The sequence below is a fragment of the Grammomys surdaster genome, unplaced genomic scaffold, assembly GCF_004785775.1.
Source record: "Grammomys surdaster isolate TR1022 unplaced genomic scaffold, NIH_TR_1.0 64, whole genome shotgun sequence".
Lineage (NCBI taxonomy): Eukaryota > Metazoa > Chordata > Mammalia > Rodentia > Muridae > Grammomys > Grammomys surdaster.
In genome coordinates, this window is record NW_021604566.1 from 10,168,032 (window position 1) to 10,194,487 (window position 26,456).

At 38.1% G+C, this 26,456-nt stretch overlaps 1 protein-coding gene across 5 annotated transcripts in view; it reads left to right on the top strand.

Annotated features, from left to right (window-relative positions):
* The first annotated feature begins 4,988 nt into the window (after positions 1-4,988).
* The window catches only part of Stau2 (staufen double-stranded RNA binding protein 2), a 254,960-nt gene continuing 233,492 nt past the window's right edge, over positions 4,989-26,456 (top strand). For 2 of the 5 annotated variants that reach the window (XM_028769073.1, XM_028769077.1), the window contains exons 1-2: positions 4,992-5,060; positions 24,865-24,995. In XM_028769073.1, coding sequence (XP_028624906.1) covers positions 24,882-24,995 — 114 coding nt within the window. In that variant the 5' untranslated portion in view covers positions 4,992-5,060; positions 24,865-24,881. Of the gene's footprint in view, positions 5,061-18,510; positions 18,533-24,864; positions 24,996-26,456 lie in introns of those variants that run through there. The other 3 variants (XM_028769084.1, XM_028769096.1, XM_028769089.1) reach the window with 2 other exon arrangements.

A 26,456-nucleotide genomic window follows, 5' to 3' on the forward strand; every position in this document is an offset into this window, starting at 1 on the left:
TTTAAAAAATTAAAATGAAAAAGTATTTTTAAAAATTTGAAAGTTTAAAAGATTTATGTATTTAATGTGTTTTATCTGTATGTATGTGCTCCATGTTCATGACTGGTACCTGAGATGATCAGAAGGTGTTGGCTCCCTGAAACTAGGTCTGAGATGTCATGTTGGTGATGGGACCCAGTGTTCTGCAAGAGCAGCAAGTATTCTTACCTAGAGAATCATCATTTTAAAGGATGATGCTTAGTTTTGTATAGTTTGAAGTGTGTTGGTGAGGATAGCACATACAACTAGACTGGGTTCTGATGTAAAATGTTTATAAAGATCTATGCCATTTCTTAAAACTCTACTTCTTGAGCATTATATACATTTAATGATAGCTTTTAATTTACCATGGGCAAAATGTAATTCGTGATAAAGGTGGACTGTTCTATCACAGGCACAGTTGGAACATTCATTCCTTGTGAGCTGCAGGTCTTCTCTTGTCTGTAGCTGGCTGTCAGCTGCCTCTCCTGTTTCCTTTTGGTAGCCTGGAATCTGGAACTTTGTGTCCTTCTGTGCCTGACTGGATATCACTGTAGGGCGTTTTTGAGACATGTGACTAGGGTTCTCCAACAGTGCTTAGTTGTAATGGGTTTGAACTGTAGCTGAAACTTTTTTGACATAGGATGGATAGATAGATTTTTTTGAGACCACAGATAACATACAAAAACATTGGATCTTTTTGATGTCTTGATTTTTTTATATTGTTTAAAATGTAGGACAATAAACAGGGCATATCTTTAAAAAAGAAATAAAGTCTTAAAGATATATGCTGCTTTGGAATTCTTAATTATCCATGGAATAGTTATAAGTAATTTTTGAATTGATGTAAACCTAATATATATCGCTTACTTGATGGAAAAATGAATAATTTTAGACTGGTATCCAATTAATAGTGTTATTATAGACACAGTAGTTATGTTTCAGCTTATGCAGCTTGTTATAATTTGAAAGGGTTATAGAATATATGATATTAAATGAATGGATATTTTCATTTTTTAAAAAAGATCTATTTATGTATTTTATGTATGTGGGTGTTTTGTCTGCATGTTCATTTACACACCAGAAGAGGTCATCAAATCCAGTTTATATTTGGTTGTGAGCCACCATATGAGTGCTGGGAATTGAACTCAGGATTTCTGGAAGAGCAGCCAGTGCTCTTAACCACTAAGTAATGTGTCCATTCTCAGTGTTTTAAATTTTGTAATGTCAAAAACCCTTTTGCATGTCAAGATTAGAACTTAACAAATGTGCTTCGGTATCTTCAGTATACTTCTTGAAGTCATCCGTATGGTCACATTCTAGTATTGAAGGAACACTAGGTCTGTATATAAATATTTTTACTGTTTTGAGATACCAAATTAAAAACAATGGGCCACAGAGTTGATGAGTGTATAATAAATGTTAAACTTTGGGAGATAAAGGACACTCAGTCACTCAGATGTTTTTAGTAGTTTTTTTATGCTTTCATCTTCCAAAAGAATTATTTTTTCTTTTTCTGAAAATAGATTTAAAAAATTGTTTATGTATGTGAAGTACATTCAGAGGAAGAACATCTCCTGAGATTAGAGTTTCAGATGGCTGTGTGTTGTCATCTGGGTGCTAAACCCATATCCTTTACAGGAGCAGCAAATACTCTTAACCCCAGAGAGCCATCTCTCCAGCTTGCCAACCCCCAAAAGAACTATTTAGATTAAAACAAAAAAGGAAATTGGCTGGGCAGTGATGGTGTACGCCTTTAATCCCAGCATTTTTCAGAGGCAGACAGATTTCTGAGTTCGAGGCCAGCCTATACTACAGAGTGAGTTCCAGGACAGCCAGCCAGGGCTATACAGAGAAACCCCCCTGTCTCAAAAAACCAAAAACAAAAAGAAAAAAGAAAAAAGAAAATTGATGATTGATGGGGTTTGTATTTTTAGTTATAGCTTGTGTATTTTAGCACCATTGGAGGGATGATGCCCTTTAAAAATATTTTAAATGTTACTCTTTGGCAATTTAATATCTATGTATATTTGTGTTTTTTACCCTCTTCCCCCTTCACCCCCCCCCCCATATACATGTACCAGTTTGATCACCTCCATATTCCTCCTCCCACTTCCCTGGACTCTCTCAATGCTTACCTTCTCCACTTCCATGTGTTTTCCTCTTCCTCCTCCTTTAGTAACTCACAGAGTCCAGTTAGTGCTTCCTGCAGGAACATGTACAACAACCACACTGCAAAGAAGAACTCTTCCACCCCAGCAGCTCCTCAGGGGGAGGTGGAGTCCCTTCCCTGTCCATGCTGGGATCATTGTCTGGCTTGGTCTTTCATAAGTGACCCTAGCTACTCTTAGATCATGAGTGCAACGGCTGTGTCATGTCTGGAGGGCTGTCCTCTGTTCTGTAATGGTCTGTGATTCTTATGGGAGGTGATAAAGATTCTCGTTTAGTATTGGACACTCAGTTTCTTATTCTCAGGACCTTACCAGTTATGAGTTTCTGTATTGATACACGTTGTAATTAAGTTTGAATTAAAAATGTAGATGTTTTAAGTTTAGAATTTATCACTTTTGAATCCTAATATTTTTTCATTTGCTTATACTTAATAGGGATTTTATTTTAGACTGATATCCAAACCCCCAAGGCAGTGCTGAAGTGCTGGATATCTTATTTACTGTTGCATAATAAATTATCTCAGATCGTTAAGGGCTTAAAGCAATACACATCTTGCAGTTTCACTGGGTAAGCTGCCTCTGGTCTCTTTTTTCTTTTTCTTTTTCAGACCCACAGTTTCTCTGTGTAGTATTAGCTGTCCTGGAACTAGCCCAGTAGCCCAGACTAATCTTTAACTCAAGAGATTCCTCTGCATCCCCATGCTGAGATTAAAGATGTACACTACCACATTCTGCTCTTGGATCTCTGCTGTATGAGTTTGCCAGTGGGCTTTCCCTTGGGACTCCCGGCACATCTGAAAGCTTGTGTGGACATACTTTTCATGTGGCTCTTGACCAGATTCCGTTTTGGTGTTTGTGGATCGAAGGGCTTGGTCTTCACTGTTCTTGGTACTCCCTTCTATCGCTTGGTTGCTGTCTGCACCTTGTGTAAAGGTAGCTCACTGTTTGTCTTCCTTCAGTGCAAATGAGCAAGAGATAGGTGCATCTGAGACCTGTACAACATCATTTGAGAAGTGACATCTCAGAATTTCATATTTGTTAGATGCTGCCTAACAGTTTACTTTTTAAAGATTAAAGGAGGGGAGGGGGCTCCAAGGCACAATAATTTGGCAAAGGCTCAAATGGTTATTGGACTGAAACTAAAAGTCACCAGTAGCCAGGTCCTCTGTGACATACCATTCCCTTAGAAAGTTTGAGAAACATTTAGAAAAGAAATATATACAGGTGCTGAGAACACTAGTGAGAAGTCTTTAAAATTTCCAAGTAATTGTGTGTATGCACACATGTGTATGTGCATATGTGTGTGTGTGTATACATGTAAGTGTTCATGCCCATGCTTGTATGTGGTGGCAGAAGAATGATGTTAAGTAGCCTGCTGTATTACTCTGTCTTATCCCTTTTGAGACAGAGTCTTTCACTGAATTTTCAGGGTACATTTTTGGCTAGGCTGACTGTGAGAACAGAAGTCATCTTCCTGGCTCTGCATCCTTCCCTCAAGCACTGGGTTTACAGGTTCTTACGGCTGTACCTACCTTTCTTTCTGGCTGTTGAGTGTCTGAACTCAGGGCACCATGGTTATGCAGCAGGCACCTTTACCCACTGAGTTCTGTCTCCAGCTACATAGTAACTTTGGACAGACTCTGGTTTGCATCCTGAGAAAGTGATAGACCAGTGTGTATGTATGTCTGAGCATATGTACCTCTGCTTCTGAGGGGAGGTCAGTTTTACAATTTTACAACAAGTATTTCTGCCTAAGTGATGGCATTTAACTTCTTTGCTGTTTTGTTTGGTAATTTTTATAATGGTAGGTACTGGTACATTATATTTTATGTGAATTTTTCTATTATGACAATCCATGCTTTATTTATATATAAATTTGTGTTTTCCTTTCTTCCTTTGTCATCTATTTAAAACTTAAATATAGAAGAAATTTACTACATGAAACGAATCAGAACCAATGTGTTAGGCCCTAAATGAAAGTAAATCCAAATTTAGTTACAGGGTGAGTATATCATTAATAGAGGTCTAAAATACTATTTTTTAATTATGTGTGTGGATATGTGCACACAGTGTAGGTGCCATTGGAGGCCAAAGGGGTTGATTTCCCCTGGAGCTGGTGTTACAAGTGTTTGTGAGCTGCCCCACGTGGGTCCTGGTAATGGAACTCCAGTCTCCCATAAGAGCAGAATGTGCTTTTAATTGCCGAGCTACCTCTCTCTTTGCCAGTGATTATTTTTTTAAAAAGCAAACATTATGTACATACTATTTTTATATTGATAATAGTAAAAGCAAATACCCATCTAGGTAATTGTACATAGTATTTTTATAACATCAAAGAGAGTACTTCTATGAGTTGCATCTTCCTTGAGGGGGTGGGTTCAGTGTTCAACACCCGACTGTTTAAAATGTTGATCTGAAACGTCTGCCATTGCAAATAGCTTCCCTTTTGCTTGGGTTGTCTAAGAACTCCAGAGCAAGATGGTGCTCAAGGTTTAACAGTTGCAACCAGCAGTGTTTGTTATGGCAGCCACTAGTCATGGCTGTTTACTGAAGTTAAGATTAGCATTCAGGAAAACGAAACATTGGCTTTCTTGGTTGCACTAGCCACATTTTATGTACTGACTCACATACATGGCTGTTGGATTGGACTGCAGAAATATAGGACATTTATCATGATACAAGTTCTGTAATAGTCTAAATGATTCTATTTTATTACTGGTTTTGGTAAATAGCATGTGTTTAAGAATATCCAGTAGTTGTAAACTGGTAAGTTGAACTTTTATTTCTTTGTTTTCATTTTCTAGTTTTTTGGAGCCGTGAGGGATACAGAAGTTTGATCAATATTGTCTTAACATGCTTCAGATAAATCAGGTGAGTCTGATTAAGGCGTGTCTTGTTTACATGGCACTTCGCCATAAACTGTGGAACATTGTATCTCAGCTATTCTGTAACCATAACCTGACTGCTACCTTATGGAGAATGCATACTGTATAAACACTGGAGCCTGGAAAGAGAGGCTGTTGGAGGAAAACGATGGTCGTCCTGACAGTTGATAACTCCTGAATGTGCAGAACAAAGGTCGACCTGTCCCTGATGTTACGTCCTTCCAGGATGTGTTTATATGTCCAAAACAACCATGATCAGGAAGTAGCATCACTAGCTGGCAGTTCTGTAGACTTAAAGCGTTTTTCGTGATACATCTTGTGAAGAGGTTGTATAGGTGTATTTAATAGAAAGCATTCTTTTTCCAGGACGTTTAAACAGGCAAGAAGGATGTTTACTTCTAAACAAACTATAATGTATAATACTGTAGACTCACTGAAGGAAGCAGTTTTCCTTAGGGCTTGGCATTCCTCCAAGAACTATATACATTAAATTTTACCTTTCTTGAACAAAGATTGAACAAATATTGTAGCTCCAATATTACAAAATATTTTCTAGCTTCTTTTGTTTGTAAGTCGAAGTAGAAGTGATTATTATTTTCTGTGATTTAAGAAAGCAGTCCCAATGTTCCCCCCATACTCAAGTTCACCCACCTTAAGACCTCTGGTCCTGTACCCTGAATACTATACCCAGTGACTTCCAGGCTTATCTGTTTAGGTATCTCTGAGGTAGAGTCATACTGTAGTTGTCAGATTTATCTCTAATTTAGGTATCATCATAAACTTTATATGCACTTGAGAAAGAATCTGAGTACCTCAAATCTGGATTGCGCAAGGTCATTGCAGCTTGAGGACCTTACCCGCATAGGCTATCATGGACTGTATTGTCTACCTCTCCCTTATTTGGATTCACCTGATCCCAAATCAAGCGTATCTCATAATATTCTACACTTTAACTTATTTTTCTATGGTATTTTCAGCTATTGTCAGATTGAAAATACAGTCTTACTTCTGCATCTGTGGATAAATCTGTGGTAATACGTCTGTAATCTCAATCAGCCACAGGTTAAAAATATTAAAAACCAAATTCCTTCTGTTAGACCTATTTCCTAAACAATACATAGCATCAGCATCATGCTAGATACCATAAGTAACTTGCAGATGATTTAAAGTATTCAGGATAATTAAACCTGGGCATATGCTCAGCATATGCATTTAGGGGGCTTGAGCATCTGCAGGCTTTGGTATGTAAGGGATACTGAGGGATGACTGATTTGTGTGACATTTGTCTTCTGCACGAAGATCATGGTTTGGCTTGTTTCTTCTAGTTTTAGATTTAAATAGTTTCTTTTCTAAAAACTATATTCATTACACGAGAGAATGAATAGTAGTGTTATTACTTTAGCAAACATCTACATGATTGTATTGTTCATTCAGGTATTTTATAATCTCCCATTACACAAGTGTCATTCATGTGACACTTGTGTTGTTCTGGACACACACACACACACACACACACACACACACAGACATTCCTGTGGAGACTTACAGAGCTTTCAGCATGCACTGTGCTTAGTCACGTTGGAAGCAGCAGGTGATGGGTAAGAATTGTCTTAGGACGAATGTAGGTGCAAAGCTGCCATTCCGTGGTTTCCAGCAGCTCTTTGTTGCCACACTGGGTATATTTGGAACAAGACATTTTGTATTGTTGTATAGATAGCTGAAAATGACTACTCATCTTTATGTTCAGCCATATGCATTGAAAGTTAGTGACGGATCAATACTAATGAAGATCACTCACTTGCTACTTTTTATATCACTAAATTAGGAATTGTATTCAGTCCCTTGGGATTTGCCTAGAAAATTTAATTATTGATCGGAGATAGATGAAATCAGCTATTAAAGACACTGTTCCTAGGATCAATTAGGGATTTCTTATTATTATTGACTAAGTTTCATCCCTCAAAGTGTTCAAATCAGAGAGGAATAGTTGCCATAATTGAGAATAGTAGGAGATGTAAAGACTTTCTCATTAGTCATCCTTAGATTGAATTACTAAACTTAGGAGTGACTTTTATTTTTTATTATTTTCATGGCCATTGCTTTTTCATGAGAGGGAGGATTTGCAAGATAAGGTAAAAATGATAAAAAAAGAAACTTAAGCTGACCCTCATGAAGTAACAAACAGTTTACTATATTGATTTTAATGCTCTCTCTAGGGTTAGTTCTAAGTGTTTATCTGGGAGAATTTTCTCCCTTAATTACTTTCAAATAACTGCAACTTTTTCTTGTCCTAACAGATTCTCTTGTATCCACCACTAAAATTGATTAAAATTGAGCATTTATGAATAACTGCATTACACCATGTCATTATAATTATTTGATATTAAATCTAACACTGTTATTGTGAAATAAGGGATACTTTGTAAACCCTCTCTTGAAACAAAAAATATGTTATACCAAAAAAAAAAAAAAGGCAGGTCTTACAGGAAAATGCTTTTAAAGAGTGTTTTCATAGATTTAGAACAAAGGTGATGGACTGTAGAGGCCGGAGCTGCCTCTCCTTACTGCTGCCTGCTAGGCCAGCATGCAGCGGGTAGCGTGGGTTCCTGCTGCCGTCCCTGCTTGTGGGGATGGGGTACAAGCCAGGAGTGGGGTGTTAATGAGGGGAAGAAGGTGTGCAGCTGCCTGGAGTATTTATGGTGCTTCAGAAACCTGGAACCAGATCGGTGACTTGTTGCAGTAAATATTTGCATGTAAAGGTATTTGGGCAAAATAATATCCCCTATGATACACAGCAGATGCAAATGCCTCTTTAGTAAGTGAATGAGCATTAGATGGGAAAGACACTGGAACTAAGTGGTAGGCCTGGACACAGCAGTGGCTGTGGAAACAGGTCCTTGGACTGCTATCTCGCCCCTGTCCCCCATCGCCTGCAAGCCTGGCATGCCACTTGGAGCCACAGCTGCTCTCCCTGCTGTGGGGAGAAGAGCACCAAGTGCTGACTGAAGGCTGGAAACATGGTGGAGCTCTCGAAGGTCCTGGCCCTGGACAGGCTGCCCAGCTGCAAGATAAGCCTAACTCTGAGCAGGATATCAGAGTGGTTCATTTTCTGGATTGAGTCTCCTTGAGGTACTACTGTAGCCCATGCTGCTGCTGGTGATCTGTGCTGTCACTGGAGGCTGTGATATTGTCTGTGATCCTTGCTGCCTACGGAAACCATGTTGGAACCATGTTGATGTCAGTAATCCGTGCTGCCATCAGAAGCCGTGTTTTAAGTCTGTCCATGCCACCACTGGAAGCCATGTTGATATACATGATCCGCACTCCAGACAGGAAACATGTTGCTGTCCCTGCTATGGGCTGCTGATGGGAGACCATGATCTTTGCTGCTGCTGGAACCCATGAGAAAGTCCTTGTTCCATGCTGCCACCCACTGCTATGGGCAGGGAAGCTGCTTTTGTAGTGGTATTTATGACTACAGATTCATACCTGAAAATGAGAGACATTGAAGGCTTCTGTGACATCCCTTATCCCCTTACACTCAAAAAGAAATAGTCCAGACAGGAAGTTATTGAAGAGAGTCCTTTAAAAATGCAATATAAAGATGTGGAAGTGTAGCTCTTCACAGTTGATAGCTTCGTGGGAGGGTGGTTGGGGCCATGGCACATGACTCAGTTCTCTCTAAGGGCCTGGCCACTCAGAGTTCAACTATACTTCAGTGAGTGTATGGGCAATACTAATTGAGCTTGGTGGATCTTTTAGGGGGTAGGACACACGAGTGGGAGGACTAGGAAGTGAGTGTGATCAGGGTGCATTATATGATATTCCCAAATAATAAAAATATTGTGCTGCTGTATATGTGTAACTTATACTATAGAAAAATGGATGGTATGGATAAGGGGGGAAAAGCCGTAGAAAGTTCCACATTCTGTCACAGAGATAATCACTGCTAGCATTTTTTGGGGTATACATTTGAGCATTTTTTCTGTGAAGGTATATATTTCTTTGTGAATATATTGTTTTTACAAACTGACATTAAACTACATATAAAGTTCTGGAGTGATTTTACTGTCTTCAGTTTAGAAGTCCTAAAACATAATCGAGCCCAATTGTTGGGCAGATTTATGTTCTAGTTAGTGCCATAGTAAGTTTTTACATGTCTGTTTTTCTAGTTATGATAACTTATTAAAAGTTAGATGCTCGTCAGAGGTTATCAGAGAGATTTGGTGTGTAAGTATGGAAATCCCCAGTTACATTTAATAATAAAATAGGGGATGCCTGTTCCTTCCTTGTCTGATGTCTCCTTCTGTCAGTCTGTCTCACAGAAGTGGTTTCTCCCATTTTGTGTTTCCATTTTGTATTTGGTATCTCCCAGTTTGTATTGTGAGTTTCTCCTACTCACTTTTTCTTGTTGTGTTGTTGCCATTTGTGAGTTGCTTCCTTGTGTCTATTGCATCCTCTCCCCTTTATCTGTGAGTCCTTGAATTATAATCATTCTAAAGTCAATTGTTCAGGTGACTTACAGGGGTTCACTAGCTTGCAGGGTACATCAGAGAAGCAGGCAGTTGCATATTTATGACCTTTCTTCCTGATTCTAACTTCATAGGGAAAGAAACTTAATTTAGCATTAAGCCTTAGCAGTGCAAGTGAATAAGGTGCTTGCACTGGATAGTGTTAAATGAGTGGCTGAATCAGGGCTGGTGTGTGTGTGTGTGTGTGTGTGTGTGTGTGTGTGTGTGTGTGTGTGTCTGTTTAGGTGCTTGAGGGAAGCTTGATAGGCTAGGGTATCTTAGGGGTTACAGAAGTCTATGATAGACAGTGGCGGCACTGTGGCAGAGAGTTTACAAGGATCCAAGCTTGGGAGCGTGTGTTGGATACGGAAGTGAAGAGGAGGCGAAAGGCCTAGAGCAGAGCAGAGAACAGGCAGTGCACAGCAGAACTTGAGTGCAGATGAGCACTGGAACCCTTTAGGGCAAGAGGGAGCCAAGTGTTGTTCTGACGATAGTTATTACATGTCGGGCCTGGAGTTTACAGGATGCCTTGCTTGTCTCACAGGTTTGCGGTGAGGAACTGCTATGTTGGACCATATTGCTTGGCACTGGCCCTGTTACTACTATTATCACCATTAATTTTACTACTAATATTGCTATTGCTGCCAGACTGTGGGAAAACACAGTCTGTAGAAGGAGAGTAGAGGGCAGGGCTTCAGGTGGATTATTAAGGTGGAGCAATGAGCCACTTGGGACCAAGATTGGCTTCAAGACTCTCGTTTTCCATGTCCGAAGCTCCAGGAACTCCTTTCCCCCTTAAATATTATTGCTCCTTACACTAGTCACTGTGAGGACTCAGCCTCATGGTGGGTGGCTCGGGATGGAATGAGAGTGGGAGGGATGACTTGAACAGGAGCACGCGTGTATCCGTTTACTTCTGCTTGACAGTGGATGTGATGTGACCAGCTGTGGGCCTCCAACCCTGACTTCCTGTGTATTCCACCATGTGCTGGAAGTGTGGGCCAAAAGAAATCCTTCCTCTCCCCGGAGTTGTTTATTTTATTTTATTTTATTTTATTTTATTTTATTTTATTTTATTTTATTTTTTTGTTAGAATATTCTATAACAGCACCAGAAGTGAAACTAGGACAGTGACTTATTAATAGTGAGAGTGGTGATTAGAGGGTAGTTTAGCAGTGAACACCTGTATTTAAAAGGAAGATCACAAAGAAACGATATATTTCCTCAACATTCATTCAGCATTTATGAAAACCCAAAGCTAACATCCACTTCTGGATCATTCACTATTGTATTGCTGTGAAGAGACTCCATGACCATAGCAGTTCTCATAAAGGAAAGCATTTCACTGGGGCTGACTTAAGTTTCACAGCACAGGTTTAGTGCATGGTCATCTTAGCAGGCAGCACAACAGTATGACAGCCTGCAGGCAGACATGGTGTTAGAGAAGCAGCTGAGAGTTCTGTATCTGGATCCTCAGGCAGGGAAAGAGAGCCACTGAATCTGGCTTGGGATTTGAAACTCAAAGCCCTTCTCCCCTTCCTCCCAGCCCCTGTGATACTTACCTCTAACAAGGCCACACCTAATACTTCTCAAGCAGTGCCACTTTATAATAATACTTATAAATACTGTATATTGCATTCGAATATATGAGCCGTTCTTATTCAAACCACCACAAACTCCATAGTGAAAGACTACAGCTCTTTATCTTACCAGGAACAAGAAGACAAGGGGGCACCTCTTTTAACACTCAACTGTAGTAGAAATTATAGCAGAAACAGTTAGACAAGAAAAAGAAATACTGGTGCACTTGGAAGAAATAAAACCATTTGCAGATGACTGTGATTCTCTGTTTAGAAAATGTTAATGAATCCATGCACACAGAACTCAAAGTCAGTAACCAAATTGAACATGCATTTATGTACATAAAACATACAAAAATAATTGTTTCTATATGCTAGAAATGAACAATCTCAATTAAAAATTTGTTTATGAGATGGTGAGATGGCTTAGCTGGTAAAGGTGTACGTTGCTAAGCCTGGGGACGAGAGTTCAATCCCTAGCACTCACATGGTGGAAAGAAACAAGACTCCTTTAAGTTTTTACACATTTGCAGGGGTATATGCTTTCCCTCAACACTAAATAAATGTTTTTAAAAATCCATTTTTAATAATGCTTATAAAGGAGTAGACTTGCTTATGAAGGTCTTATATACTGAAAACCACAAAACATTGTTGAAATAAATTAAGACCTAGGTAGGTAGAAGAATACTGCATCTGTGACTAGGATGCTAACATGACTACAGTGATGACACCATCTTGTGCAGCTTCCTGACTCAGCACAATCTCTCAGCCATCCTCAGACACATGTAAGAACAGGCCCAAACCCAAGCAGCATCGAAAGGGAGCAAAGTGGGGAACTCTTGTTTCCCACATAAAATTTTACTACAAATCCAAACAGGATGATATTGGCAATAAAGATGGTTTATGGACCAAAAGAATGAAATTGGCAATATAGAAATAAACCAGTATGCAGTCATTGTTTTTTATTCTTTTGACAAGAATAACAAGACTTCAGTGGGGAACAAATATCTTCAGGTTATTCTGGGACATTTGAAGGTGAACATATAAAACAGTGGAGTTAGTTCCTTACTTACGCACTTCACAAAACTTGGTTGTGTTCTAGATTTAAGAACTGGGTTGTGATAGTGCCTGCCTGTCATTCTTGCTACTCAGCATGGTGATGTGAGTGTTTCCGTAGAGTATAGTTGAAGGCCAATCTGAGCCACATAGCAAGCACTTGTGTTTAAAGTCCTCTCCCCAACCCTCACCCCCAACTACAATCTATAACTCAACAAGTGAAAAGTGTGTGTGTGTGTGTGTGTGTGTGTGTGTGTAAATAGCACTATAAAGAAAGATATATAAGGTACCAAGATGCCCTTGGGAAAAAATACTTGACAGTATACATGACCAAACAAATCAAAAGGCCCATGAAATACTACTCGTGTGCTAGGATGATAGCCAGAGTCAAAAGATCAACACGTCTTTGCCAGGGATGGAAAAATTTGCACTTCATTATACTTCTAGTAGGAGTTTTAAGTGATGAATCTTCTGTGGAAAGGTTGGAGCGTTCCTCAGACTTAAGCAAGGAATTGTCATGATCCGGTGATTTTTATCTAAAACATATCCCAGGGGGTTAAAAACCAGCATATATATATTTATATATATATACCTTCATAGTAGTTTTCAATAGAAAGATGAGAAACAGACCAACGTATCCATTCATGGATGGATGGATGGATAAGCAAATTTTGATATTTATACTTCAGGATGCAGAACCTAGACATAAAAATGTATTGATACATGTCATACTGTATATGAGTCTTAAAAATATGTTAAAGAATCAAGCACACAGAGTCACATATGCTATGATTCTATTCATATGAAATATCTAGGACAGGTAATTCAGAGAGGCGGAATAAGGATCCGTGGTTGCCAGGGTCCGCCAGTGGTTCTCACCTTCCTCACACTATGACCTGTTAAATACAGTTCCTCATGTTATGGTGACCTCCAATCATAAAATTATTTTGTTGCTACTTCATAACTGTAGTTTTACCACTGTTATGAATCATAATGTAACTATCTGATATGTGATCCCTGTAGGTGTTGCAACCCACAGGTTCAGAACTGCTGGTCTAGAGGAACTGCCTAACAGGCACGAAGTTCCCTTTTGGAGAGAAAAAAATGTTCTGTAATTGGATCTGGTAGTGGTTGTAAAGTGCTGTGAATTTTAAAGTCAGTGTATTGCTTGCTCCTAATAGATTAATTTGATCTTGTGTTACTTTCACTTAAAAAAGAATACAATTCATAGCCAAGACTAAAAAAGCACAGACTAGAAAGACTGATTTTGTAGACAAAGGTATAAAAGAGCTGCTATCAGTGTGCTCTAAGTCTTTTAGACAGGAGAGGGAAATGATGTGGAAATAGGAGGAACATGTAAAATGTACACAGATGGAGCTCTTAGAAACAGAGTGCAGTACTTGAGGTTAAAATACTAACGAGAATTGACAGCAGGTAAGACCCGAGAAGGAAGGAGTGGCCTTTAATCTGTACAAATTCTGCTTGTTCAGAAGGAAGCACAGGATGGAAAGTCAGGCAATAATGGGGCTCAGGAGAGGGAAGGACATTATACTGTGGGCGTACACTTTGCAGTAAACGTGTGGCCAGTTCCAAGAGCGAAGCCAGTGGACCAAAACTGGAAGAGACCTTAGAGAAACCACTGTAATTAATGGCTGGAAACCAGAGATCCTAACTGGAAATCTTCAATACCGTCCAAGACAAATGGATGCACCTGTAGTACTGGGCAAACCCTGTACTCCTAAGCTCCGTCTTCAGCCCTGAATAAATTAAAGATACAAGTGGTTATGAGGCGTGTGTGGAAATTCCAGCCAGAAGAGCAGAACAGCATCTTTAGATGAAGAAGACACCTGTTGCCTCAGCATTCTGTTCTAACTGAAAATGCGTTTTAAAAAGAAGGGAGTTTTAGTTGTGTTTGTTTGTTTGTTTTTTAATTCTTGAATTGGAATTTACCTGATGAAATAGATTATGGTGATGTGTACAGTCCTGTGGCACTGGTCACACGCACATTTTCCATGCCTGTTGCTGTCGTTCATCTTGTAGCTTTGTAGTTTTCCCAAACTGGCAATGTAGTTAAACGGTAACTTCTTCCATTGCTCTGAGCTTCTGACATCATTGTTGTGCCCTCTGACTCTGCATTTGACTACTCTTACCTTCATAGAAATATAACTGTGACTGGGAGTCAGACCTCTATCCCTGCCTTCGAAAGATTAGAATCGCCACAGCCCTTCTGTACTTAAGAGAAGGGAGGAGATGTCAGGGGCAGCCCTGCTTATGCACTGAAGGCCTAAAATCAGCCGTAGGCCTAAAATCAGCAATAGGCCTGTCATAGATGTATACTAACACCAAGTCTTGGGTCGCAGAGGAAAAACATTGAAACAGATGGCTATAAGCTATCGTAAACAGGCAGCTTTTGTGGAAATTTACCAGCCTGAGTAGTCATAGACCTTGTAAATAGGTAGCCTTGGTGGATAAAACCAACTTAGATAAGGACAAGTGAGTCATAGGCAGAGTCATAGTGACCTGTCCCCTGAACCTTCACCCAGATGATACCCTGTTCTGAAATATATCTGTATTCCCCCTGAACACTCATACTCCAGTGTCATCCCCTTCCCCACGTCCTGCCCTTTTGTGTTTATAATCCCTGTGTGAATGTGTAAAAATTACGATTTGAAAAAAAAAATTATAAAAAAAGAAATATAATTGTGTATATTTGTTCTTTTGTTAGTGGCTTAATTTAGTACAAGGTTTTTAAAATTTGTCTTAGTATCTTCCTTTTGAAAACTCCTTTGTGTGAATAGGAGAAACTCCTTTGTGTGTGTGTATTGTTTGTCTATCCACTGATAGATATTTCATTGTTTTCACCTTTTGACTAATTTCCTGTGTATAATCAGTAAACATAAATAAAGTGAGGCATTCTGTTTGAGGGTAAAAATATGATTTCACTTGATTTCTTGATAAGAATCATTAGCCAAGATTTAATGTTTCATCCTTTGTCTATCCAAGTACAGGTTATAATAATGTGTACATACACTGGTTAACTTAGTATCATTTATTTTTCAATTTTTATTTGAGACAGGGTCTCTCTCTGTAGCTTAGGCTCCTGTTGTACAGCTCACTGTGGAGTCCAGGCTAGTCCCAAACTCAGATCCACCTGCTTATTTGTTTGCCTCTTCTTTTAATTGCTTGGATTAAAGGTATATGCTTCTATGGACAACTTAACTCAGAATCTTAAACATGAGTTTGGGATGCAGTTTTACATTGTAAATTGTAAATGGAATGTGGTTAATTTAATTCTTTTACTAGGATCAGCAAGAGAAACTAAATGTGATGTACTTTGTCTTTGTTGAGACAGGGTCTTACTGTGTACAACTGTCTGGCCTGGAACTCACTGTGTAGACCAGGCTGGCTTTGAACTTGCTACAGCGAACTTGCTACAGCTACCTTGCTGAGTATTGAGCCATAGTTGTGTACCATCAGGCCTATCTATGGGAGACTCGATAAAGTTACACTGAAGCTGTTCATGCCAGCTGTTGGGTACTGGTGTCTGCTTAGCCTTCGGCAGCAAAGCTGCTGATTACCCCTGAGAGCAAGACCCCTTGCTGAAGTATGAGATCTTTGCTTTTTACTCTGAAATAAAGATCTTTCCATGCCAGAAGTACATCTTTTCTGGTAGAAGAAGCTTTATCTTTGGCTTCGAGGTATAGAATTAAAAAGTATCTCAGGCCATAGTAAAAGAGATACGAGGATTTATGTATATTTTTAAACAAGAGAGTAGCAATATATAATTTTATTTAACTTGGTTTTAAGTTAGGAATATTTTTCTTTTTTGTTTTATGAGAAGTAAGCAAGTTGATAATTCATTACAACTTAATTATTAAACTCAAATTTAAACTGTACGAACAAATTCATCTGTTTTCAATAATAGTCTTCAGTAAACTAGGAATTGGAAGTCAACTTCCTTAACATGACAGTGAAGGTTATAGTTATGAATATATATGCACATACATGGATATACACATGCATGTGTATATATACATACATATATACATGCAAAAGTAATTAGTGACAGAAGAGGCCATGGTGTGAAGGAGAGCAGGAACGGTATAGCGAATGGTTTAGGGGTAGGAAAGGGAAGGGAAAATGCTATAATTATACCAAAATCTCAAAACTAAGATTGAGAAAGGAAGAAGAAAAACATTACTAGCTTAAGTTGTGTTTACTTGTGAAAAGTTGAGCTCTTTGAAAAGAAATCATGAACAAGACAGAGATAATTTTCACTAGTTTTATGTAGAATTTTATTTGCATGATGGTTCTGGCCAGTACAGGTAAGCACGAAAAGGCGCTCAGACTGGGAAAGAAGGAACACACTTGCCTTTATTCATAATTGACCAAATTGTCTCCTGAGTGAGCATATCTGGCTCGAAGAATATAGGAGCAATAAAAGGCCAATCATTTCTAAAGTAACTAATGGGGCTTCTAAAATGAAATACAAGGAATGTTTTCAGGATCATAAAAATATGAAATAGCCAGATTTGGTGGTGCATACCTGCAGTCCTTGAACCTGTGAGGCAGAGACAGGAAGATTAGTTCAAGTTTGAGGTCAGCCTAGTCAATTCATAAAACCCAAACTAACCCCCCCCATACTTTTATATTGATATTTGAACCTAAGAAAATGTCAAAGAAAACTGAGAACTATAAGTTACTGCTGAGAGAAATGAAAGAGCAAATGTATAAATGGAGAAACTTGTTCTTCACTATTTATCTTGTGAGTTGATTTTCTGGGAAATTTTCCTAGTCACTAAAATTATTTGTGATCCCCAAGGCAATGTTACCTTTATGCGTACTTGTAGACTTTTGGAAATTGAGTCCTTTACTGTACACATCCTCACCTGAGGTGGAACAAGCCCTACACTGCCTTCCTCTACCTTCTGCATTGCCAGTAAGTGGTTTTCTCATAGGTTTAATTGTCACACTGGCTGCACTACCGTGCTTGTCTTAAGACAGTGCCGAGTAAAGTACTGAAGGCTGTGAGTGTTCCTAGTTAACAAAGGCTCTGATGTGCCTTCTGGAAAAAATGCCTAGTGGGTAAGCTCTGGTTCAGCAGGATCACAGCACTCTCTTGGCTCTGATTTAATGTTAATGAGTCAACAGTATACATGTATTTAAAAACTTAGACTTATTTATTTAGAGAGAGCATTTTTGCTTTGGCTTCTAAGTGTGTTTTTTTAATCTAGAAAAGTGTTCTGTGTTACAGTTTTACAACAAATACGTAGTCAAAGTGTCTTGTGAGTTTTATCTTTTGCATTTTAATTATTTTGAAATTTATGTTTAAGGTATGAACTTGCTGCTTATCTTAGAAAGTAAATGTAGTGGAGTTCAGAACCTGAGTAGGCCAACAGTGGTCTGTGTGGACAGCCTTAAGTGTAAGGTTCACTTGGAATGTGAAACTTGATTTATTAGCTCTGGACAGATGGCTAGAAGGCTAGGAGAGGCAAAGTCCTTTGATCTTTGATATTGTTTACATTTTGTTTTTGTTTTTGCCCTTGAAAGTTTTTTCCTTGCAAACTCCCTTCAAGAGCAGAGAATAGGAAGAGGGGAGTTGGGAAAGACCCAGGATGGCCTGTGTCCTTCCTGAAAGAATGGATGGAAATGATTCTTTTGTGGAGATGGCTGCTGGAACAGCAGTAGGTGTGCTGCCTCACTGTCAACAGCTCTGACTGTTTTATATTGTGTAGGGCATCTGCTACTGTGAGTTCTGATTTAGGAAATGTCTGCTGTAGTGGGTTCTGGTTAAACCTCTTTTTTATTTCAAATCTGCCATACATGAGCTGGACCTAGGCTTCCCTGCTTATATGTAGCTTGACCTTCGTGTGGGTCCTGAACAACTGGAGTGGGAGCTATCTCAAAAGCTGTTGGCTGTGGAATATGTTCTACTAGCTGAGCTGCCTTGTTTTGCCTCAGAAGCCCCTATCCTTGCAGAGGCTCAAGGGAGACCCAGGGGGACCCCCCCACCCACCCAGAGAAGAAGGGTAAGGGGTAAGGGGTAAGGAAAGGATTCTGGGAGGGGCAGTGAGCAGGATATAAAGTGAATAAGAAAAAAAAATTAAATAAAAAAATTAAACAATTTTTTTTAACCTTTTATGTATATGGCTGTTTTGCCTGTGCAGCATGTATGCAATGCCAGTGGAGGCCAGAAGAGGGCATCGGATCCTTTGTGACTGAATTTGAACCCTGGTCCTCTGAAATACCAGCCAGTGCTTTTAACCACCAGGTCATCTCTCCAGGCCCCCTCATCCTTCATTCTGCTCAAGGTTCGCTTGATTTGTTCCATGTACCGGTGTCAACACCACATGCAAGTGGACTATACCTCCAGCCTTTTTCTCTTTTCTTTTTGGAGGCTGGGTCTCAATGTGTAGCTGAGTCTGGCCGTGAACTTGCAGTTCTGCAGCCCCATCTTCCCAAGGGCTGGAATTACAGATGTGTGGTTGTATGTCTTTCATGTCTCTTTGAAAAGCTTCAGCTGTCTTTGTCTTCTGACCTTGATGAACTCTTGTTGTCTTTAACTGACGTTATTACAATCCTTTCAAACCTATCTTTCCATGTCCCTGTGTGCCAGAACTCTCTATAACAGCCTTGCCACATTGCCACCACACTGTAATTTATAGTACTTGTTGATTGTATACTCGTGTCTCCTACTAGATATCTCTTTTGGAGACAGATTTTACCTGTATGTTGAAAACACTATATTTTTAGTTTGAATAGTCAAGACTCAGAAAGCTTAGGATATTTGTGAAAATATAGTATATCTAAAAATACAGAGTATATTTATAATTTTGAGATAGTTACTTTTGTAATATTTTATGCACACACATATATATTAAAATATAGATTTATTTATTTATTTATTTATTTATTTATTTATGTATTTATGTATATGAGTACACTGTCTTCAGACACATCAGAGGAGGGCATTGGATACCATTAGAGATGATTGTGAGCCATCATGTGGTTGCTGGGAATTAAACTCAGGACCTCTGGAAGAGTAGTCAGTGCTCTTAACCACTGAGCCATCTTGCCAGCCCTATGCAGATATTTTATAAATATTTTAATTTGGGTTTAATTCTAGTTGTATCCAAGTTATATGCAAGCGAATTTCATATCAATTAAGGTAGAATATTCTCATATGTAGATAGGAGAATCCCAGTAAGTATAAGTTTATATTATGGTTGGGGATTTTTCAGTGGAGAGAAATGTAAGGTGCTCCAGTGACCCATGGGGGACAAGAGTAATGAGTATCAGAGATATAAGAAGTATTAAAGGACACTAAAGAGTGTATTTGTATCAGTAAAATCAGTCTGTCCTGATAGAATATTTTGATTTAGAATGTGTGAATTTAGAAAGATGTAAAAATTTCATAAAACCATTATCAATAGTTTTAATAAATAATTATAAATCATTTGTATTTATTAGTAATAGATCATTAATCACTGTTAATAGTGTCTTATAGCTTATGTATAACCATCTCCTGAGAAAGACCTTTTAGTGTATTTTACTGTATGGGAAGTAAGGTTTTACTACTTTCTCAAAGTCACATTTGTATGAGTGACTGCAGTGGCCTTCTCCAATGGCTGTCTTATATTGTGAGATCTAGTACTGTTAACTTTACTTACTTACTTACTTACTTAATTAATTTATTTATTTATTTTCGGCTTTTCGAGACAGGGTTTCTCTGTGTAGCCCTGGCTGTCCTGGAACTCACTCTGTAGACCAGGCTGGCCTCGAACTCAGAAATCCGCCTGCCTCTGCCTCCCAAGTGCTGGGATTAAAGGAGTGTGCCACCACCGCCGGCAACTTTACTTAATTTAAAGGACTCTTTTAGCTACCCAAATCCCATGAAGCACATTTCATAATATATTAGTAATATCTTTTAAAATATATACGGTACAGTGGGACATAGTGGTTCACAACTTGAGTCACAGCACTTGGGAGGCAGAGGTAGATACATCTCTGTGAGTTCAAGGCCAGCCTGGTGTCTGTAAGTTCTCGCTCAGCTGTTTTCAGCAATAGGGTCTGACCTTTTTCTGGGAGGTAGCAGAGGGTCACAGAACTAGCCTATATTGTGCTGAGGGCCTCTTGCACTCCTTTGACCAACAACTTGAATAGAGGTTTCCATGCTTAGCATTGAGGTTTTTGTTAGGTGATCTTTGGTTTTGGTGAGACTTTATCACTCCAAGTTGTGTAACCTTAATTAAATTGTATGTGTATATGTTATACATATTATATATAACTTTAAGAAACATAAAATATTACGAATCCCTGTATCCCTTTCACTAACATCCTTAACGTTATACATATAAAACACTAACACTAGCATCCTCGTGTCGTATATATGACACTGGCATCCATATATATATAACACCCCTTTCACTAACATCCTTATGTTGTATGTATGTATGTGTATGTATGTGTATGCATGTCATACAAGCACTAGCATCCTCGTGTTGTATATGTGACACTTGCATCCTTATATATATAACACCCCTTTCACTAACATCCTTATGTTTTATGTATGTGTGTATGTATGTGTATGCATGTCATACAAACACTAGCATCTTCATGTCATATATATAACACTGGCATATATATATATATATCACCCCTTTCACTAACATCCTTATGTTGTATGAATGTATGTATGTACGTATGTGTGTATGTGTGTATGTATGTATGTGTATACATGTCATACAAATACTAGCATCCTCATGTCGTATATATAACACTGGCATATATATATATATACATACACACACACATATGTATGTATATATATATGTATATATGTCTCACCCCTTTCACTAACATCCTTATGTTATATAGTCTTCCTCTCTCTGTCTTTCCCTGCTTACCTCCTCCCCAGATAAATCTTTTCCCCATTATTTAATGACGATGTCTTTACTTTATTAAAAATGTAAACCTATATATTATTGCATATATGTTGCTATCTGTGCACAGCTAAGTTATTTCTAAGTTTATCTGTCTGTTTTCTCAACCCATTGCTGGGGATTAAACCCAGAGGAACTCAAGGCTGCTGTGCAGGCTGTACTGCTGAATTACAGCCTCCAAAAGCAAGGGTATAATTCTTGACTTTTTAATAGACTGCTTTGTTTGATCCTTTTGTAGCTACTTTATCACACTTTTGTTATAGTTTCAAAATTATTATTTTTACTCTGAGCTCTGTGAGGTTCCTAATTAACTGATAAGGATTCTGATTAACAAGGACAAGAGAAGGGTGGTGGTTCATGTCTGTAATCTCAGCATCTTGGAGGCTGAAGTGGGAGAGTTAGAAATTTAGGAACAATCTAGGGTAAGTAGCAAGTTCCAGGCCAGCCTGTGCTATGTACCAAGACCTTGTCCTAAACGAACAAACAAACAACAAACAAACACTGTTTAAAGTTGTAAAAGAAACCAATGACTGTAATTATTTTCAAAGCTGACGTCTTTAAGCATTTTGATTTTAGTTATGACACTTTATCACATAGGATCTTGCACCAAACTTGTCATAAACTGTTTTATTGGATTCATATTAATTTTATGAAGGAAAAGTTCAAATAAATGAAAGTAAAGTTTTATACAACAATTTACTACTTGGTACTTCCTGAAAAGGATTTAGATCAAGTTTTATTTTCAGACAAGGATTGCATAAATATAAATTATATTTAAAGATTAGACAGCTAAACATTTTTATCTATAAAATGTTCACATAACAGGTATGCTTTTAATACTTTTTGCATTATTATTGTGAGTTCATAGTATTATAGAATGAAAATTGCACATTTAATTTAAATGTTATTTTGGATTAGGCAACATTTTACCATATCAATGATTTCTTATTTTTAACATTTGATTTCATCTATCTATCTATCTATCTATCTATCTATCTATCTATCTATCTTTTATTTATTTATGTTGAGACATAAATTTTATTTTATTTATTTTGAGACAAGGTCTTGCTATATTGTGCAGGTTGGTCTTCAGCTCATGGTCCAGTTTCAGGCTCCTGATTGTTGGGATTTCAGACATGCGTTACTGTATCTGCCTGTTTCTGCATTTTAAATATATCCAGTAAGCTGGTCTGTTTCTTGTACTTGGGATAGTTCAAGTCATGGTAATGAGAACTAAAATTGATTGTAGCATCAGGTCATCAAATTTTCTATAGTGGGATGAATTGAAGATGTGTTTTATAAAGTGCTTTGCATGATTCATAGTGAATTACATAGAAGGTAGGTTTTCCTAAACATACCAAGATTTTTATCTATTTTTATTCTCTTTCAGAATCATAATGACTAGTTTTGTTTTAGTTTGCAGGACACTTAGGATGGCAAACTCATCAGACTAGCTGTATCAGCCATCACCTGTATTGACTCTCCATCTGTTTCTTTCAATTCATCTTGTTGCTTGTGCTTTACTGAGTATTTATGTAGCTTTCTTATGAAACCATTTCTTAAGCATAGTGTTGGTGATCAAAGCATTATCCCATATTATTTTCCTGTTAAGAGCTTTAAAAATTTAAAAGAAGGTCTTGTTTTGTATAATAATCCATACTGTAAGTTTGTACATGAAGTTCCTAAGTTGCTTTCTTGCTTTTATGTATTCCCCATACATTATTACTGCTTTAGCAGAAACTAATGCACTTAACATGTTTTGTGCTTAGATCCTGAAATTTTTTTGGCCTTGATTAATGGGAGATTAAATAAAAACCAAAAAAAGTTAAATGTGTCTATAAATGAGATAAAGGAAAACATAGGATAAAATAATTTACCCCAGTATTTAGAAAGCATTCTAAAACTGAAGTAATTCCTGTAGTAAACCATAGCAAGCACTTAAAACTTAATCTTACAGTGTTTTATGAGTTAACTAGATTCCTTCCTCTTTCATTTTTCTTTTTATATTTATTACTTTTTACTGTGACAGGGTTTCCCTGTGTTGCTCAGACTGGTTCAGAAGTCCTCAGCTTAAGAGATAGTTCTGCCTCAGTCTTCCAAGTAGCCAGGTCTACATGCGCATGCACCCTAGCAGCAGGATAGAACTCAGGCTTTCATTTTGTAGAGCAACAGAGGGTTAATGAGCCTTATGACCTAGGAAAGAATTTCTCAAGACATAAAAAGCATAAACCTTAATAGAAAAACATTGATAGCAGTAACATACACAATAATCCATAAAACCCAGCAGATACCCTTCACAGTGAGCTGTAACATAAAATGGTTAAATTTACTAGTAACTTAGGAATGCAGAAAAAATCCACACAGTAGTGGGATATCATTAGGTAAATATCAAATTGTAAATGAAATTAAGATATACGACTGTATTTTACATTTTCAAGTTTGAACCATTGGAAGGTTGTGTGGCACAGTCATTCTGAGAGACACTTGGGTTGTAAGAGAGTGAAGAATTCAGCTCCTAAATGTGTCAGTGTAGGGCTGGATAAAATTTGCTGCAGTAGCACCGTGGACATTCTGTATTAGTTAAAAGGTGACACAGAAGTCAGTGTCAGTTAAAATACTAACATACTGCAGAGACAATATCTGCGAAAACTAAAGTTAAAGTGCTGTAAATGTGAATTAAAGCCAGATATATGAAGATTACTTCCTTATGACTACATATGTATCTACAGGGGTACATTCTAAATTCATCTTGGTAATCTTCACAAAAGAGTCAAGGAACTTTATGAAAATGGAGCACAGTTTGCTTTTTCTTTTTAAAGAAAATATTCATAACTACAAAACAATGTTCAAAGCAAATGTTGAGAACGCCAACAGCTTTAATGCTGGGTACTGATGGAAGCGTTTAATTTTTCTTCTTTCTGCCTCTTTTTCGTTGTTTTGAGACAAGATCTTGTGATGTAGCCTAGTCTGGCCTACAACTTGAAATCCTACTTTTCTATAAAAGTAGAAAAAGACTGATAATTTTTCTACTTCTCGCTTTTAAATTTTTCCTAAAAAATTAGAAGAAAATGTTTAATTTGCTTAGTGTTACCTGAAATATTTTGCACACCTAATATTTACCCTTAGGACTTTATACATACGTTTTGAACCTTTTCTATGCCAAAGCAAAAGCATTGATTGTTTGAAAAGGTGTACAGACATTGGGCTAGGGATAGTGCTCAGTTGGTAGAGGGTTTGCCTGCCATGTAGGAAGCCCTGGGTTCAGTCCCCACATGAGACCGGATGTGGTACTTACACCTATAGTCCTAGCACTGGGCATCCTTGTCTACAGAGTAAATTACAGTTTGAGGCTATCCAGGGATACATGAGACCCTACCTTAAGTACTAAGACTTAAGAAACATGTATGATAACGGCAAAAGTTTTTGAGAGAAAAGGAAAAGTTATAAATTAAAAGCTATTTTATAATTAAGTATGGTGGTGGTGTTATATGTATATAGAGAATAACTAAGGTAAGAAAAAGGTATCTTTGTTTATTGTTCAAGATTTGCTTCATCTATTGCACGTGATGGAAGATACTACATGATATAAGAAAAATAACTTAGATATATAATCTAACTTTAGTCTAAAAAGTCAAAGCTAGTTTTTCTTCCACTTTTAAAAGTCATTCTTGACAAAAACTTTACAGCCTTTTTATTTGCAGCTTCTCTTCACGATAAAATGGCAAATCCCAAAGAGAAAACTCCAATGTGTCTGGTAAATGAGTTAGCCCGTTTCCATAGCATCCAACCCCAGTATAAGCTTCTGAATGAAAGCGGGCCTGCTCATTCAAAGGTAAGGTTATAAAGAGAGGCGGTGATCATGCTATTCAAACTGTCAGACTTAATTTGTCAGGTGTTCATTATGCTCTGTTTTGGGGGGAGGTGGTAGATGGCCTGAAGACATTTAAGTCAAGCCATTTTGTAATGTGTTGTGTTTTGTAAAGCTTTCAGATGTGGTACCTCATAAGAAGACCTTGAGGGCATAAGATTTGAACATTGTGTAATTGAAGGATCTCACTTACAGGAATGTTAAGTGTCTTCTTAGGAGATTGTCAATGCCAGCACTGGCACTTACATATGAAATAAGGTGTTCTTCCCAGTAAGTCAGAGCTGGTAGAACTAGGATGAGCAGAGCAGGTATTTATTTCAGGGGTTAAATATTGATAACATCTTTTCCAATATGATGTTTAATTTTAAGATCCACCATTTATAAAAGAAATTGTAAGTTGGTCTGTAGCATTATTACTATCTGTATTTACTTGCTTTTAAAAGCAAAGGCAGTTTTTATTTATAGCTACATATACATATATTTTACATATATTTCCTTGATATATATATTACAAGGAAATCTAGTACATCTATGTTTGAGCTCTGTTCATTTCTTGGAAAACATTTCAGTTGTGTATGGTTTTCCCTAACACATTTTACATTGGGTATTTTGAAAATCATGGACTTTTGTATATAATATGAAAACAGTTGGTTCTGTGAAAGTGGTTAGTCTATAAAGCAGGTGGCATTTGGGATATTTGGGTGTTTTCTGTCTTGTATAAAGCTAGGCAAATAGGTGAAGCTGTAGTCTCTTGGGTTTGTTTGTTACTAGCTTTTCTGGAGGCATTCTGGGCAGTCCTCACACCACCTCTTGTTCTTCTGTTAGCAGAGAAGGCAGTTTTGTTCTGGTTCCAGCTGCCTCACCATGGATCCTGGCTCTTTCCCACCAGTTCTGCTCTTTTATTTTTATTGTATATTTTATTTACATTTCAGATGTTATCCCCTTTCCCCATTCCCCCACCCACCCACCCAGAAACCCCCTATCACATCCCCCCTCCTCCTGGATCTATGAGGATGTGCCCCTACCCACCTCTCTGCCCTCGAATTTCCCCGCACAGGGGCATCCAGCCTTCATGGGACCAAAGGCTTTCTCTCCCACCTATCCCGACAAGGCCATCCTCCTCTACATATAGAGCTGGAGCCATGGGTCCCTCCCTATGTGCTCCCAGGCTGGTGGTTTGGACCCTGGGGGCTCTGGTTGGTTGGTATTGTTGCTTTCCCCATACTGTCAGACTGTTTATGTTCACAGTATTTTATGGGATTCTCAAAAGTAACAGTGTTAAAGTCTAACTGCCTTAGTTTCCCCCTCCCTCTTTCTTTTTTCTGTTTATGGCCATCCTTCCATCTTTACTTTCTCTACCCTTTGTTCCTCCCCCTCTTCTCTGTCAGCAATTTCTCCTTCTAGTGGATTATTCCCATCAGCATA